Below are 13,395 nucleotides of genomic sequence, written 5' to 3' on the forward strand. Positions count from 1 at the left end.
GAGGAGAACCAGATGCTCTAGAAAAGTTTTACATCAGGTAGGGAAAGAAGGAACTTAGAGCACAGCAAAGGCAAGGTGTTAAGACTGATTAAACAGGGAACTGATTTTGCTATGGTAAGTACAGAGAACAGGGAAGACAGATTTGGACCAGCCAAGTACTAGAAAAAGAGACTGAACCTTATAAGAGCAGTCTAATAAATGGGAACTAAAGCATACAGAACAGCTTATGCTGCAGTGGGGAAGGAAGACTGAGCCTAAAGAGGTTATAAAGTATCAAGAAACCCAAAGAAAGAAATGGAAATGATCATCAGTCGACCTAAAGAACAAGTACTAACACAGAAGCTGTTTAACGAAAAGTCGTGGAAGTGAGTGCATGAGTATATGTGTATGTTTATGCATCTGCACATGCATGATGACAGGGATGGATTGCAGGTAAGTGGCTAGACGTTTTTAATCCTATTCTTCCTTCTGGTCATCTCTCCTCTCTCCATATAAATGGGTGTAATAAAGGGGTAAAGTATTTTTATAATGAGAAGTATTTGTCGTATTTCCTAAAAAATTATGTGCTTTTGAAATTCTTGTATATGAAAACACCTGGAACACATAGGCAGAATTTAATTGTTTTTGTTTGGTAAACCAATCAACAGAAAAACTACTTTACAGATCTCTGGTAATTCTGATCAGCATAAAAACTGTACAACTGGCAAATCAACGTTGATAAGTAGGCCCAAGAACATCATGTAAATTCTAATAGCATATCAAAAAAATTTTAAGTATTCATTGGCAGGAATGTCCAGTCTTGATTTAATTGGATAAATAATACTTAACTCTATACATTCTTTGGTAGTTCAACTGACATAAGAGAAAGAACACCATGATGACCTAGACTAATGGCCATGTAAGTAATAGCAAATTTGGGACTTTTGGCTACTGTGCTCCAATTTTCATAAGATACTAATGTTTCTTTAATTGTATTCCCAATTATTTTAACCAGCTAATGGTGATTAATAGTAATTCTCAAATCTATAGAAAAGTTTTATATTTATCAATAAAAGAATTCTTACAGTTCTTACTAATGATTAACTGCAGTTTTTCCAAGGTAGTTATTACACCCTCTAAGATTAGCAGAGACCTTCATTCCACATAATACTGCTGGGGTGATACTAAAAGAAAACTGGGAAACTTAAAGAGCAATTTGTTAAGTATAAAATCTGTCTCATTAGCTGGTGCTTAGTTTCTGAATGTTGGCTAAATATCTCAACACTATACAGTTTAATTTTCTTTTATTCTTTTAAAAGATGAAAGACAAATTATATATAATTTCATCATAATATGTAACGCTGCCACAACAGTTTCAAAATTAGAAAAACTCAATCATAAGTATAGACCAAAGAATAAAAAAAAGGGGAAGACAGCAGATAAAAACCACCAAATGCCAACAATTTACTACCTTTCTTTTTTCCCTTTTCCTTCCTTTTCGAATTTTCTTTTTTACCTTTTTCTTAAAGAAAATTATCCTTCTTAGTATAGCATTCTTGTGGTTTATAATCCTATAAAATCTCATTCTACTTTGTTACAGAACTCATGAAAAGTACCAAAAATTAGAATCATTAAAACAACCTTCTAAAATATTTCCTCTTGCCAATGAAACTAATTATAATGAAATAAAATTTCTTTGGCTACACATTTAAAGATATATCATTTATGATACTGTCAGGGAACCACACCTTCCCACAATACAATTAGAAAGAGACTACACATTAACATTCACAGGGGATAAAACCACTGACATACAGTATAATCAAACCCCTATTTGGTTTGGTACTTTATTATTGTTGTAAAGGTGTTTAAATTTTGTTTGTTTGTTTCTTAAATATCCATCAGGTTTGAAGTCTGATCCATTAGGATATAAAGTATTTCTGTTCACAAATAAGCTTCCTGATGTGTCCTACTGGTTTTGTACTTCAACTTCTATCAATTTCCCAGTTTATTGGTGTGAATACAGAAGCACAAAAGCCAAAATTCAATCTTAGTATTCTGAACTTAAAGAGAAAAAAGAAAAAGAAAAACAAAAACTCAAACATCAACCCCACTCCTGAAAAAAACCTAGATTCCCAGCCTACCCAGCTAAGCCAAAAAGTTTCAGTCACTTGTATTGCATGAACTAATCTTTAATTCGACCTGTATCCGTCTGAGAACTTCTGAGATTGAACTAATATTTCTAAGGATATACATGAGTCAAGAGTCCAAAAATAGTTCTCAAGTTGGGTAACGGCAAAAAATTCTGGCACACTCTTACTCGCCTTAAGCAAATCATATTTGATACCTGCTCATAACAATATAAACCCACCTGCCATGATGTCATCCAGCGTGTCATTGAGGGTCTGAGCAGGGCTGGCTACCATTAACCCTTGTTGTGTTTCTGTCAGAATTCCTTGCCCCAGCCCTGCCAACTGTGCTTGGCCCAGTACTGGCTGTCCAACTATCACTCCTTGCAGTTCTGTAAGATTTGCGATGGACCCTGGAGGCAAGGGACCTGCCGCCAGAGGCAAAGCTTGAGGCATGGCCAGAGGCTGGATTGGTGCAAAACCCATCTGAGCAGCAGTCTGCTGGGGTTCATCTTTAAGCAAAACGGGATCCACTTGCTGTAACCGTGCATAGTCTCCCTCGGAAAGCTGTTCTCCAACCCCAACAGGAGTTAGTAGTCCCAGATGTTGGCAAGACTGTTGCTGCTGCTGCTGAAGTTGAATTCTTTGAGCTTTAACCTCTAGATACTGCTTTTTTAGCTGCTGCTGAGTTTTCAGTTGTAACTCTCGTTCTACTTTCTGTAGTTCCTCCAAAATCTTTTGTTTCTTCTGAATTTGTTCCTCCCTTGTTTTGTTCAGCTCCTCGATCTTCTCCTTGGTAAGTTGGTCAGCGTGAGCCAGTTCCAAGGACTGCAGCTGTGCGTTCTTTTCTATGGCTTCTTTTATCCTCTGTTCCAGTTCTGTTAACTTTCCCTGAGCCTCTTCTACAATGCTCTCTGGAGACTGATTGGTGATGTAACCCTGTACATCCTGGCTGTTTGCTGGCAAATGGCTGCTGGACTTTTGTTTAGAAGCAGCTGTGTGAAAAAGAAACCCCCTCAGAAGTGCACATGAATGGCATCCTCATTACAGAGTTACTGTTGGGAGGTTTAGTGCCAACAGTTATGCACCAAGTTATCATATCCATAGAAGGTGAAAATGCACTGTTAAGGAGTTTAAAAACAAATCCACCTTCTTTATCATAAATATAGAATGTATGTATTTTATGTGCATAGAGTAATCTTTGGGAAATTAATTTTAAAAAATATCACATGGCTAAAATTAGACAATAGAGGGATGCAGGTCTGTGATATCGAAGTGGTGCAATTAAAGTAAAATCTAAAGCTATGTGTAGACACTTCATCTGGTCATAAAGATGTAAAAACTTATCATAAGAACAGAAAAATAATGCTAGATTATTAAGATGTAGGGAAAACTTAGACCTCTAAGTCAAGGTTTTTCCACATTTGATAGTCTATGACTTTTAAACACACACACACACACACACAAAGAGTACCCAAACCACTGAGAAGTACCAGGCAATTTATATCCAACTAAAATTTGTCTTTGCTGGGGGCCTACCATCTTCAAGACTGATAAAGGCAAGATATAAATTCACATATTCACACAGCTACCTGGCCAGTAGAGAATTGGGATTCAGTTTCCCTGGAAGAAAAGATGTTGGACTACGCCATCCATTGTATCTTCTGACAGCCAGGTGAATAAACAGATCTGGCTATGGGTATAGCAATCAGTTGTTTGCTACACCAACTGAAAAAGGTGCCAAGGCTCTAGATTGGTAGTAGTGACTGTAAAGAGCTGGTGGAAATACTTAGTATTCTTGTTGGTAAAATAATATAGGTAACCAAAAACCAAAAAATTAAAACTGCATTGGTTCTTCAGGTGAAACTTTTAAAAAGAAAAACTGATTGAAACTGGTAGCTGTAATGTTTTGGGACATAACTTAAGAACATGCATGGTGTAACATCCACAAGTCAAATATGGACCTCAGAATTCTAGAGAAACAAACAAGCATATCTGAAGTAACTTTCAGTTATTGGTTGAGAAAAGGTAGCCCAGATATAAAATCTCTATTAAACCAGTTATTCTAAAATATATTTTAATTTTGATCTAAGTTGTTAAGCTTTAATATCACTACAGAAATTTAAGTAATTTACAAAAATGTCATCCAACTATACCCAGGCCTAATATTTTAACATGAATAGAAATGACCAGTTATTAAAGGAAATCATGGATAATCAGAACTGCATCAAAGATGAGCATCTGAATTTCTCCTGCTAATATTGATAATCCTAGCATAAATTAGTGCTATTAACTATCTTCTCTCCCAATAACATGCCTTATTCATCAGTAAAAAAATCTTTATGTCAACTTAGTAAAATTCACTTTTTGTGGAAAAATAATTATAAATGGATAGTTTTTTTTGGTAATCTTATCATTTTTACCCAGATAACATGTAAAAGACAGTCTTCAGAAGTATAACTGACCTTTATTCCTGATGGGAAGAGTAGTGGCAACATTGGCAGGTGGTTTGTCAGGCTCCTGAGGTGGGACAACCATGGGCAGTGCTTGAACTGGGACACGAGGAGCCTAAGACAGGAAACTGATTATATTTCTGCTTTTCCTACACACTCCATTAAATAACAGGCTTTAAATTAAGAATAAGTTACAAAGACTTCAAAATATTTGTAACATGGTATTAATCTCATACATTGACATATTTACTTAAAATATGCTGGCACCAAACTATTTTCCGTAACATTTTTTTAATGGACTCTGAATTCAAATGGTTATTCTGGCCATAGTAAGAAAGCAAAGCAAAATCACATCAATCTACAATCTGAATGTTATACCAGATTATATCATTAACCATTTCAACTACATAGCTATAAAGAGAACTACATATTATAACAAAAAATAGTCAAATCTAGTTTAAACTGAAACTATGAGCCAAAGAGGGATAAAGAAGATATAAAATGCTTTAGTTTTGAATCTTACCCTATTTAAATCGTGGGATGGGGGGGTTAACTGAGTGACATCTGGTGGAGGGGCTGAAAGCAAGTTATTAGGATAGTCCAAAAGATAGCAAACAACACTTGTATGGCCACCTTTCGCTGCTTCTATCAACATAGTTGAGCCATCCTAAGAGTGCATATGGGAGGAGAAAAAATATTTTAAAAAATAAGTTAAATTTACAGAACCATTAAGGAAGATAAAGCCAACAGGCCCCAGACATATTCAAATCTTAGGTTTAGTAAAGAACATTTTCTTCTAATAAAACAGAAAAAAATGAATATACTTAAAATGCCATTATAAATGGAACTGGTAGATGGTATCTTGTAATGTTCAATAGGAAGAATTAATTCACAATGTTACCGGAAACATATGTTACACATACTTTTAAACGATGAGTAGGATCTGCCCCATGAGCCAAAAGTAGTTCCACCACTGCCAGATGACCCCCTGCACAAGCCAGGGACAGTACAGTGTGGTCATTATTAGCTGTGGTTCTATTCACATTTGCTCCTAAAACAGACAAGACATGGAAAATCATGTTGTTAGACTGCTATTTCTTATGGTAAATTTCAAAATCATAAAAAGAGAATAGCATAATGAAAATCCACACGCCCCTTACCCAGTTTCAGTGATTATAAACACACAATCTCATTTCACATAAACCCTTATCAATTCTCCTCTCCCATCTTGAATTACTCTAAAACAAATCCCAAACATGACATAATTTCATCCATAAGCATTTCAGTATGCACTGGTAGAAGATAAGGCTAAATGTATACATTACTCCTAATGTAATCACTGTTCTAAAAAGTAAAGCAAAAAATTTTATCTACACGTTCTTTCATTAAAAAAGAAAAGATTAAAAAGCAATAAAAATAAGTCACACTGCCCTCTACAGGCTAACTACATAGAGAATTAACACGGAATACAAAGTAATAGTACTACTGAATAGAAAGTAATAGTACTATTGATTTCTTTCACTGGGAAATATCTGAGAATGAAAACAGGTACACCGCGCCCTCGATATGAATTCATCCCTGATTTAAAGCATTCTGCTAGGCAATGTGGGAAATGGAAATAAAGTAGCAGGAAGAAAATGGAACCAAACTCACTGAAATTTATCAGAGAAGAGAAAGGATAGTGATTATGTAAATAATTCCATTCTTGATAATACCATGGTATAAACATATATCACAAGTAAGTGTTCAAATTGCCTAGAACAATCTGACCAGTAAGTTATTTCTGATTTATTTTCTTTTCCTATAAACAATTACAAACTTGAGATTTCTTTAGTATTTATGCTAAGAAAATAGTATATATTGCCTTTTTAATTATACATGGCTTGCACAGCCTTTCTCTTATGAATACTGAATCAAAATCTTTCATCTTCTGTACTTTAAGAACATGATGAAATTTGCATAAAAACTGTTTCAAGTTGAGCTTATGTAGTGAACACCTAACAAATAAGTTAAAGGAATAAGATGCTACTTTTGTCATTTAAAATGGTTTTTGAGGGGCGCCTGGGTGGCTCAGTTGGTTAAGCGACTGCCTTCGGCTCAGGTCATGATCCTGGAGTCCCGGGATCGAGTCCCACATCCGGCTCCCTGCTCGGCGGGGAGTCTGCTTCCCCCTCTGACCCTCTTCCCTCTCGTGCTCTCTATCTCTCATTCTCTCTCTCTCAAATAAATAAAATCTTTAAAAAAAAAAAATAATAAAATAAAATGGTTTTTGATATTCAAAGTAGAATTACTAACCATAGATGAAATCCTCCATGCATTTTGGCATTTTTGTCACATTTCAATTTTGAATACTTTTTGTGTTATATTTATGACCATTTCTCTATGTTTTACAAAGAAGGAAACTTAGGCCCAAGGAAATGTAAAGCTGAAGAGCGACTTGCCCTTAAGTATCTCAGTGGCATAAACATAAAAATCCAGGTTTCAAGATGTATTATTAAATAAACAGAACAGACTTTAGGTTATCTAAACCCTCAAAGTTTTACATAGAGATATTTTTCTATATAAAAGTGTTTCTCAACAAGGGTGGTATTCAGTATGACAATTCTCCCTAGTTTTTGGAAATGTTCTATGCATTGCAGGATGTTTATCAACCACCCACTCACAAAATCTCAGTAGCATCCCTCCACCAGTGATCCCCAAAGTGTCCTTTATCTCTCAATCTCTAAGTACCCCAGGGCAGGGAATAGACATCTTTGGGGAAAAAACTACTGTTTTACACAAACCTACCTTTACTAATTAAGAACTGAACAGTACAAACATGACCAGCTCTTGCAGCTTTCATTAAAGGAGTCCTTCCACCTTCAGATTCATGTTCCTATTAAAAAAACACAGATATTTAATTGCTAGTGAACAACTGCTCTTTTTCATGAAAATCAAAAGGCAAAGAACTGGACTAATTTCTGAATCTAAATACATTAAATATCATGCTTTGAACAAATTAAGGAATACATCTTTAAATTTTAAAAATCTCAAATTAGAAACATGCTCTACAGATATAATTTAAGAACTGAAATTATATTCATGTGATTGTGACGCCTTCATCTAAATCCATCTGGGTAATTTTTCCTTCTCCCTCTACCAAAAGGACGGTGTAACTTGAACAGTGAATGGCACTCTAGCACAGCCCTCTTGAATCGGCATTATCAGCATTATCCTCATCCACTCCAAATGATTTTCCTTTTGTTAGTTTGTATCCTACCTACACGAATTTCTGCAGTACATCATTCCCTTTCTTTACAAATTCCCATTAACTCCATGTTACTCTATATGACAACATAAAAGTTACTGATCTAAGATCTGGAAAACCACCAATTATAAGGTATTACTAGAGATTTCTGGGTCTCAAAAGGATGGAGAATCTATTGCATTCTTCTGATTGCTGAGTAATTGAGAACACTACTGGAGAAATTTTCAGATCTTAGAATATAAAGGTTTGAGGAAAAAAATATAGTATATAAAGCATTACATATATAAACATTCACATCTGATGAGTAACTTTTGATTTTTCTCTTAAGCCACACACTAAGTTGTTTAAATTGCAATGAACTAAGCAAGTTACATTGCTATATGTTTCAAAGCTACTGTGGTAAACACTGGAAATACAGTTCTTAAGCTGAAGAAGTTCAAAATCTTATAGGGAAGAAATATGCTCACAACTAACAAGAGTATAACATGTGTCATAACCACTTCAAAAGCTACTGACACACACAGAACTGACAGACACCACAAGAGTAATCCAATTTCCAATTTCACCCTTTCCTTCCATAAATGAGGAAAGAGAAATGAAACAAAGTTTACAAAACTAGTCAATGAAGGAGTCTGTTTCTGTCTCATGTGTGCATTTTTGTCATAAACTATGAACTTCTACAGGAATACACATTTGCTTGTTAATCTCAGCCCCATGAACATATGGTTACTTAAATTTTAACTACCTTCTCATGTCTCACTTCTACTCTCTCATATGCTAAACTGGAAGAGCACATAAAGCGCTTGTCCCCTACTCTGAGAGGCCATTACAAATAAAGGAAATTATTGGGGTGCCTGGGTGCTTCCCTACCTCTCAAGGCTGTACTCACACTTATTTCTTCCAACTGGAACATTTCTTTTGTCATAACACTGCCCTATCCACCTTTTTAAACCTTACCCAACCCAAAATATACTATCTCAGGTGACCTCTTGACCTCTCCTGAGCTTCTTTACTGTCTGTACTTTCCCTATGACATCTCTTTATAATCTACCATACAATGACTTCAGTATTTCATCCTTTTTACTAAATTATAAGTTATTTGAGGGAAAAGACTACTTATTAAATACTTATCTTCCAAAAATAGCTAAGTACCTAAAAAAATTAATTTGTACTATAATATTAATATAAAATTTCCCCCTTTTATTATGGAGAACAAGGGGTAATAGACTGGATAACCCTGTTAACAAGAGGAATAATAACGGACACCAAACAATGTGGAAAGAAAATATGATCAAATGAGAGAAAAAATGGCAAAAAGCCCAACACAAAATTAGAAGAAATACTTTTTGTCTGTAATCTCTATAGAACTTTAAATTAATTTCTTGCCTTGGCTTTAAGAATTAGGATTTAAAAAGTGACAAAGCTTACCAGATCTGCTCCTGCCTGAAGTAGGACATCTGCTACATCAGTATGACCATTTTCACAGGCGTATGTTAGTGCTGTATCCCCTGTTGCTGTTGTTGCATGAACATTAGCTCCTGTGGTAGTATGAAACAACAGAGACTTAATAAAAGAATCATAAGACATAAATGATGGACATAGAAATTTCTTCTACATAAGCCATATCTCCTCAAATTAGATAAAATAGCCCTATCCATTTCTAGAAATAGAGAATATTATTGGCATCTTTAAAAGCAAGAGAAAAAAACAGAAATAGATTACTGCTTGAAATTAAAGCTACAGATACTTCAAACTTAACAAGGTAAATTATTTATGCAGAGTACACACAATAGTTCACCACACTTTTTACATTTTTAAATACACATTCAATGTGTAAGAAAAAAATTATTTGCATTGTAATATTTTTACTTGAATAAATCATGTAAAAACTCCTCCCAAATGCAAAAATGCCTACCTGCAGCTAGTAAGTATTTAACTAACTCCAAATGACCTTCTTGAGCAGCTTCCATTAAAGGGGTAGAACACCCTAGTTCAATATCAGCTCCTGCCTTTATCAGAAAGTCCGCCACTTCCAGAAAGCCTCCACAGCAAGCCAGAGTCAAGGCAGTTTCTTGAGTTTCTTCTGTCTGTGCATTGATATTTGCTCCTAGAATAAAAATTCTAATTTTAAGAAAGTCATTAACTTATTCCAGAGATAAGCAAAACATGTTGTTTCCTAATAACTATACTTCAAAAATGAACATTTGTATTACTTTACTATTTATTTTACTAAATAATAAAGTGCTTGTTCCCTACTCTGAGAGGCCATTACAAATAAAGGAAATTATTGGGGCGCCTGGGTGGCTTAGTCGTTAAGCATCTGCCTTCGGCTCAGGTCATGATCCCAAGGTCCTGGAATTGAACCCCGCATGAGGCTCCCTGCTCAGCAGGAAGCCTGCTTATCCCTCTCCCACTCCCCCTTGCTTGTGTTCCTGCTCTCACTATCTCTCTGTCAAATAAATAAATAAAATCTTTAAAAAAAAAAGAAAATTATTAAAAATACACCCTGAGTCCATATTTGATGCACACAGCTGCAGTAAGACTTATTCAGCCAGAAGGTACAAACCAGGTGATAAAAGGACTTAGAAAAGTAAACTACATTCCCTTTTTATAAAGATTCAAAATTAATGATGATGATGATGACGATGACAGCTAACATTTAATACACTATTACTATTTGCCAGGTAATATTTGAAAGCATTTTACAAGTTCTATATCAGCTCCATTTTACAGCTAAGGAAACTGAAGTTCATTAACTTGCCCAAGGCCACATTATTATCACTACTACCACCATCACCATAGCTAACACTTAATAGGCACTATATGACAAACAACATTCAAAAAGCTTTATATATAATATATATAAACGTCACAACAACCTTACATAAGGCACAGAAGGTTAGGAACTTGCCTGAAGTTACAAAATTGGCAAGCATTAGAGCTGTGATTCAAATGTAAGAAGTGTGCTACAAAACCTCTGCTTTTATAGTTCTAGCCAATATGGTTTTTTAAAAATGTGCCACTCCTCTTAAATTTGTCCAAACAAAAACTTTACTACTAAAAGAGATATAAAACTTGGCTACAAATATATAGAGAGATGGGAGATTACTTCTAAACTAAGGGTATCTTAATAATGTAAAATAACTGTCACTTTTCCCAAACATAAAGTCCACTATATGCTGACTCCTTGACAGCTTCTTATAAATGCATCCTTGCATTCTCATCAAATTAGTCCTTATGGTAGGATTCCCCACACTGTTTCATGAAACACTAGATATATTAAGTATTTATTAATAGGGGTTCAGCCCCAACAGCAATTCTCTCAATACACTGAGAAATGTTCAATCTCTTATATGCCCCTACATAATCTACAACCCTACCTCATCCCCAGTTCTGTTTTTACTCACAAAGCACATGATGCCTTAAAGTTCTACATTAAAGAAGTCTATTTGGTTTTGTTTAGCACAGTATGGAGCTATTTTCAAAGCAAATGCTTTCTCATTCATTTTTGTAACAACATCTCGTTACAAATCTACTAGAAAGATGAAACACAGAAACCCAATTTTATAATACTGTAGTCTTACATTTTAAATATTTGTGCTTTAGTGTTTTTGCTGGTACGGTTACCTTGGCCTAGAAGTAACGCCACCATTTCTTCATGTCCTTCACGAGCTGCTTCCATCAGTGGTGTATAACCTTCATCATTGACCTCTTCCAGGCTAGCTCCTCTTTCAATGAGTAAAGCCGCAAGTTCCACATGCCCACCACACGCAGCCAAAGTCAATGGTGACTCAAATGAATCAGCAGGCATGTTCACTTGGGCACCACTGTCAAGAAGTAACCTAGCTACTTCAACATGGCCATCCTAATTACAATGCAATTAAAAAAATTAAATCAGCACCATTAAAAAAATCATTAAAAATATGAACACTTCTCGATTACTATACAGTGAAGGTTTACTGATCTCCATTCAAATAAGAATTAATCTACATTTAACAGTTGAGAAAGCAAGTATTAAGTAAGACCATCTACATTTCTGTGGCACAGACCATGAAACAGCGATCGAGGCTATGAAACTTATAGAAAAATAATACCTTCCTTCAATCAAGAGGCTTATTAACCTTTGGGGAAAAAGAGACATTAAGTACATGCAACAAAAGACTACTATGAAACAACAGCACCGCATGGTATATACTTAAATGCTACATGGATAAAGATGAGAAAGGGAAAGTAGGATTTCTGTAGAGACCTTAAGAAGAAGCAAACTTTTGATTAGGTAGAAAAAGAAAAATGCAATACTTTTTGGAGAAGGCAGAGAATCGCAGATGATGTGTTAGGGGAAAGTGCACACAATTTATACACGGTACTTCCTTTTGTTATTCAACATTCAAATGCCAGTGAAAATTAAAAGAAAAATGAATCTCTTACTATCTTCTGTCTCCTTTGTTGGTCTCCCTTTCCCACAGCTTTCCTAACTATAGGCAACTCCAAGGCTCTCTTTTCTTTTTTGCCTTTGATGTAATTTTTCCTTCTAAATATTACCTCACAGACATTTCATCTTCTTTTGAACATGTCACACCCATTTTTAGTTCTGTACTTGCCATATTGCACAACTTTAATACCCTATTACAATGGTTACTTTGTCTTTCTTTGGCTCCAAATTTTCTCCCTCCATTGTTAACTCCTACATTTCCTTTAAAGTCCAGCTTAAAATCCCAATCCCTTAGCAAGCTTCAAAATGTCTGGCCACTACCAATATCTTTCCTCTACTTATAACACTTCCAGTACATGCAGATTAGGTCTACAGAATGCTCCATTTTTATTTCTTAATCTACATAGTTCTCTACTGGGGGTCACACGGATGTTTTAATTTCCTTACCATGGAGATATTATTGATGTGTTTTAAATACATTATATTATTTAATGATCACAACAACCTAAGAGAAGGATATTACCCTAATTTTAACAGATAAGAACTTAAGACCTTCAAAGAAAACTCATGTTTCTTCAAAGGATAATTTACTAAAGCAAACACTGGCATGGCAATAAAGAAAACAAAGATAATTCAAGTCTTAATTAACTACCTGATATTTTTAAAAATTAGTAATTAAAATTTAACATCCTTTCATTGAGATATGAAAAATTCATTTGGGGCCTTTTTCTATCTTTGGCATGTTTTTCTCATACATCAGCCTATAATGTTATTCTCATCCATTTCTGTGCCACAAATCACAGACTAAGATACAGAAGTTTAAGAGTACTATTATTACCTGTTCCTAAGTATAAACCCTAAAAAGAAAGTTCTTAAAAAAGAAATTAAGGGCTCAGAAAAGACCATACACAGAGGGGGGAATTATGTTACACAAATAACACTCTAATTTCAAAATTTTCATTTTTCATTCAAATTTAAATTATCAGTTTGATGAACGTACTCTGCTTAGTATTATGTGCATACTTTGTGGAATATATTCTTCTTAATAGCCTTGATCAACTTTTTAAATAGTTGCTTTTTGTGCCAACTGTGTAATACCAACACAGTTATATGAGACTAAGAAAATAAAAGCAGTGCTGTAAAGCTCCAGAAAGC

General features: G+C 34.9%; 1 protein-coding gene across 6 annotated transcripts in view; it reads right to left on the reverse strand.

Annotated features, from left to right (window-relative positions):
• ANKRD17 (ankyrin repeat domain 17) overlaps nt 1-13,395 on the reverse strand; it is a 159,658-nt gene that overhangs the window by 53,581 nt on the left and 92,682 nt on the right. For 4 of the 6 annotated variants that reach the window (XM_025887070.2, XM_073891782.1, XM_025887069.2 and 1 more), the window contains exons 8-15: nt 11,436-11,673; nt 9,724-9,915; nt 9,237-9,346; nt 7,349-7,436; nt 5,485-5,612; nt 5,085-5,228; nt 4,574-4,676; nt 2,351-3,103 (exon numbers count right to left, since the gene is read on the reverse strand). In XM_025887070.2, the coding sequence (XP_025742855.1) occupies nt 2,351-3,103; nt 4,574-4,676; nt 5,085-5,228; nt 5,485-5,612; nt 7,349-7,436; nt 9,237-9,346; nt 9,724-9,915; nt 11,436-11,673 (1,756 nt within the window). The remainder of the gene's footprint in view (nt 1-2,350; nt 3,104-4,573; nt 4,677-5,084; nt 5,229-5,484; nt 5,613-7,348; nt 7,437-9,236; nt 9,347-9,723; nt 9,916-11,435; nt 11,674-13,395) is intronic. The other 2 variants (XM_025887073.2, XM_025887072.2) reach the window with 1 other exon arrangement.

This window comes from Callorhinus ursinus, unplaced genomic scaffold (assembly GCF_003265705.2).
Source record: "Callorhinus ursinus isolate GAN/ISIS: 27379988/994484 unplaced genomic scaffold, GSC_fseal_2.0 scaffold4, whole genome shotgun sequence".
Lineage (NCBI taxonomy): Eukaryota > Metazoa > Chordata > Mammalia > Carnivora > Otariidae > Callorhinus > Callorhinus ursinus.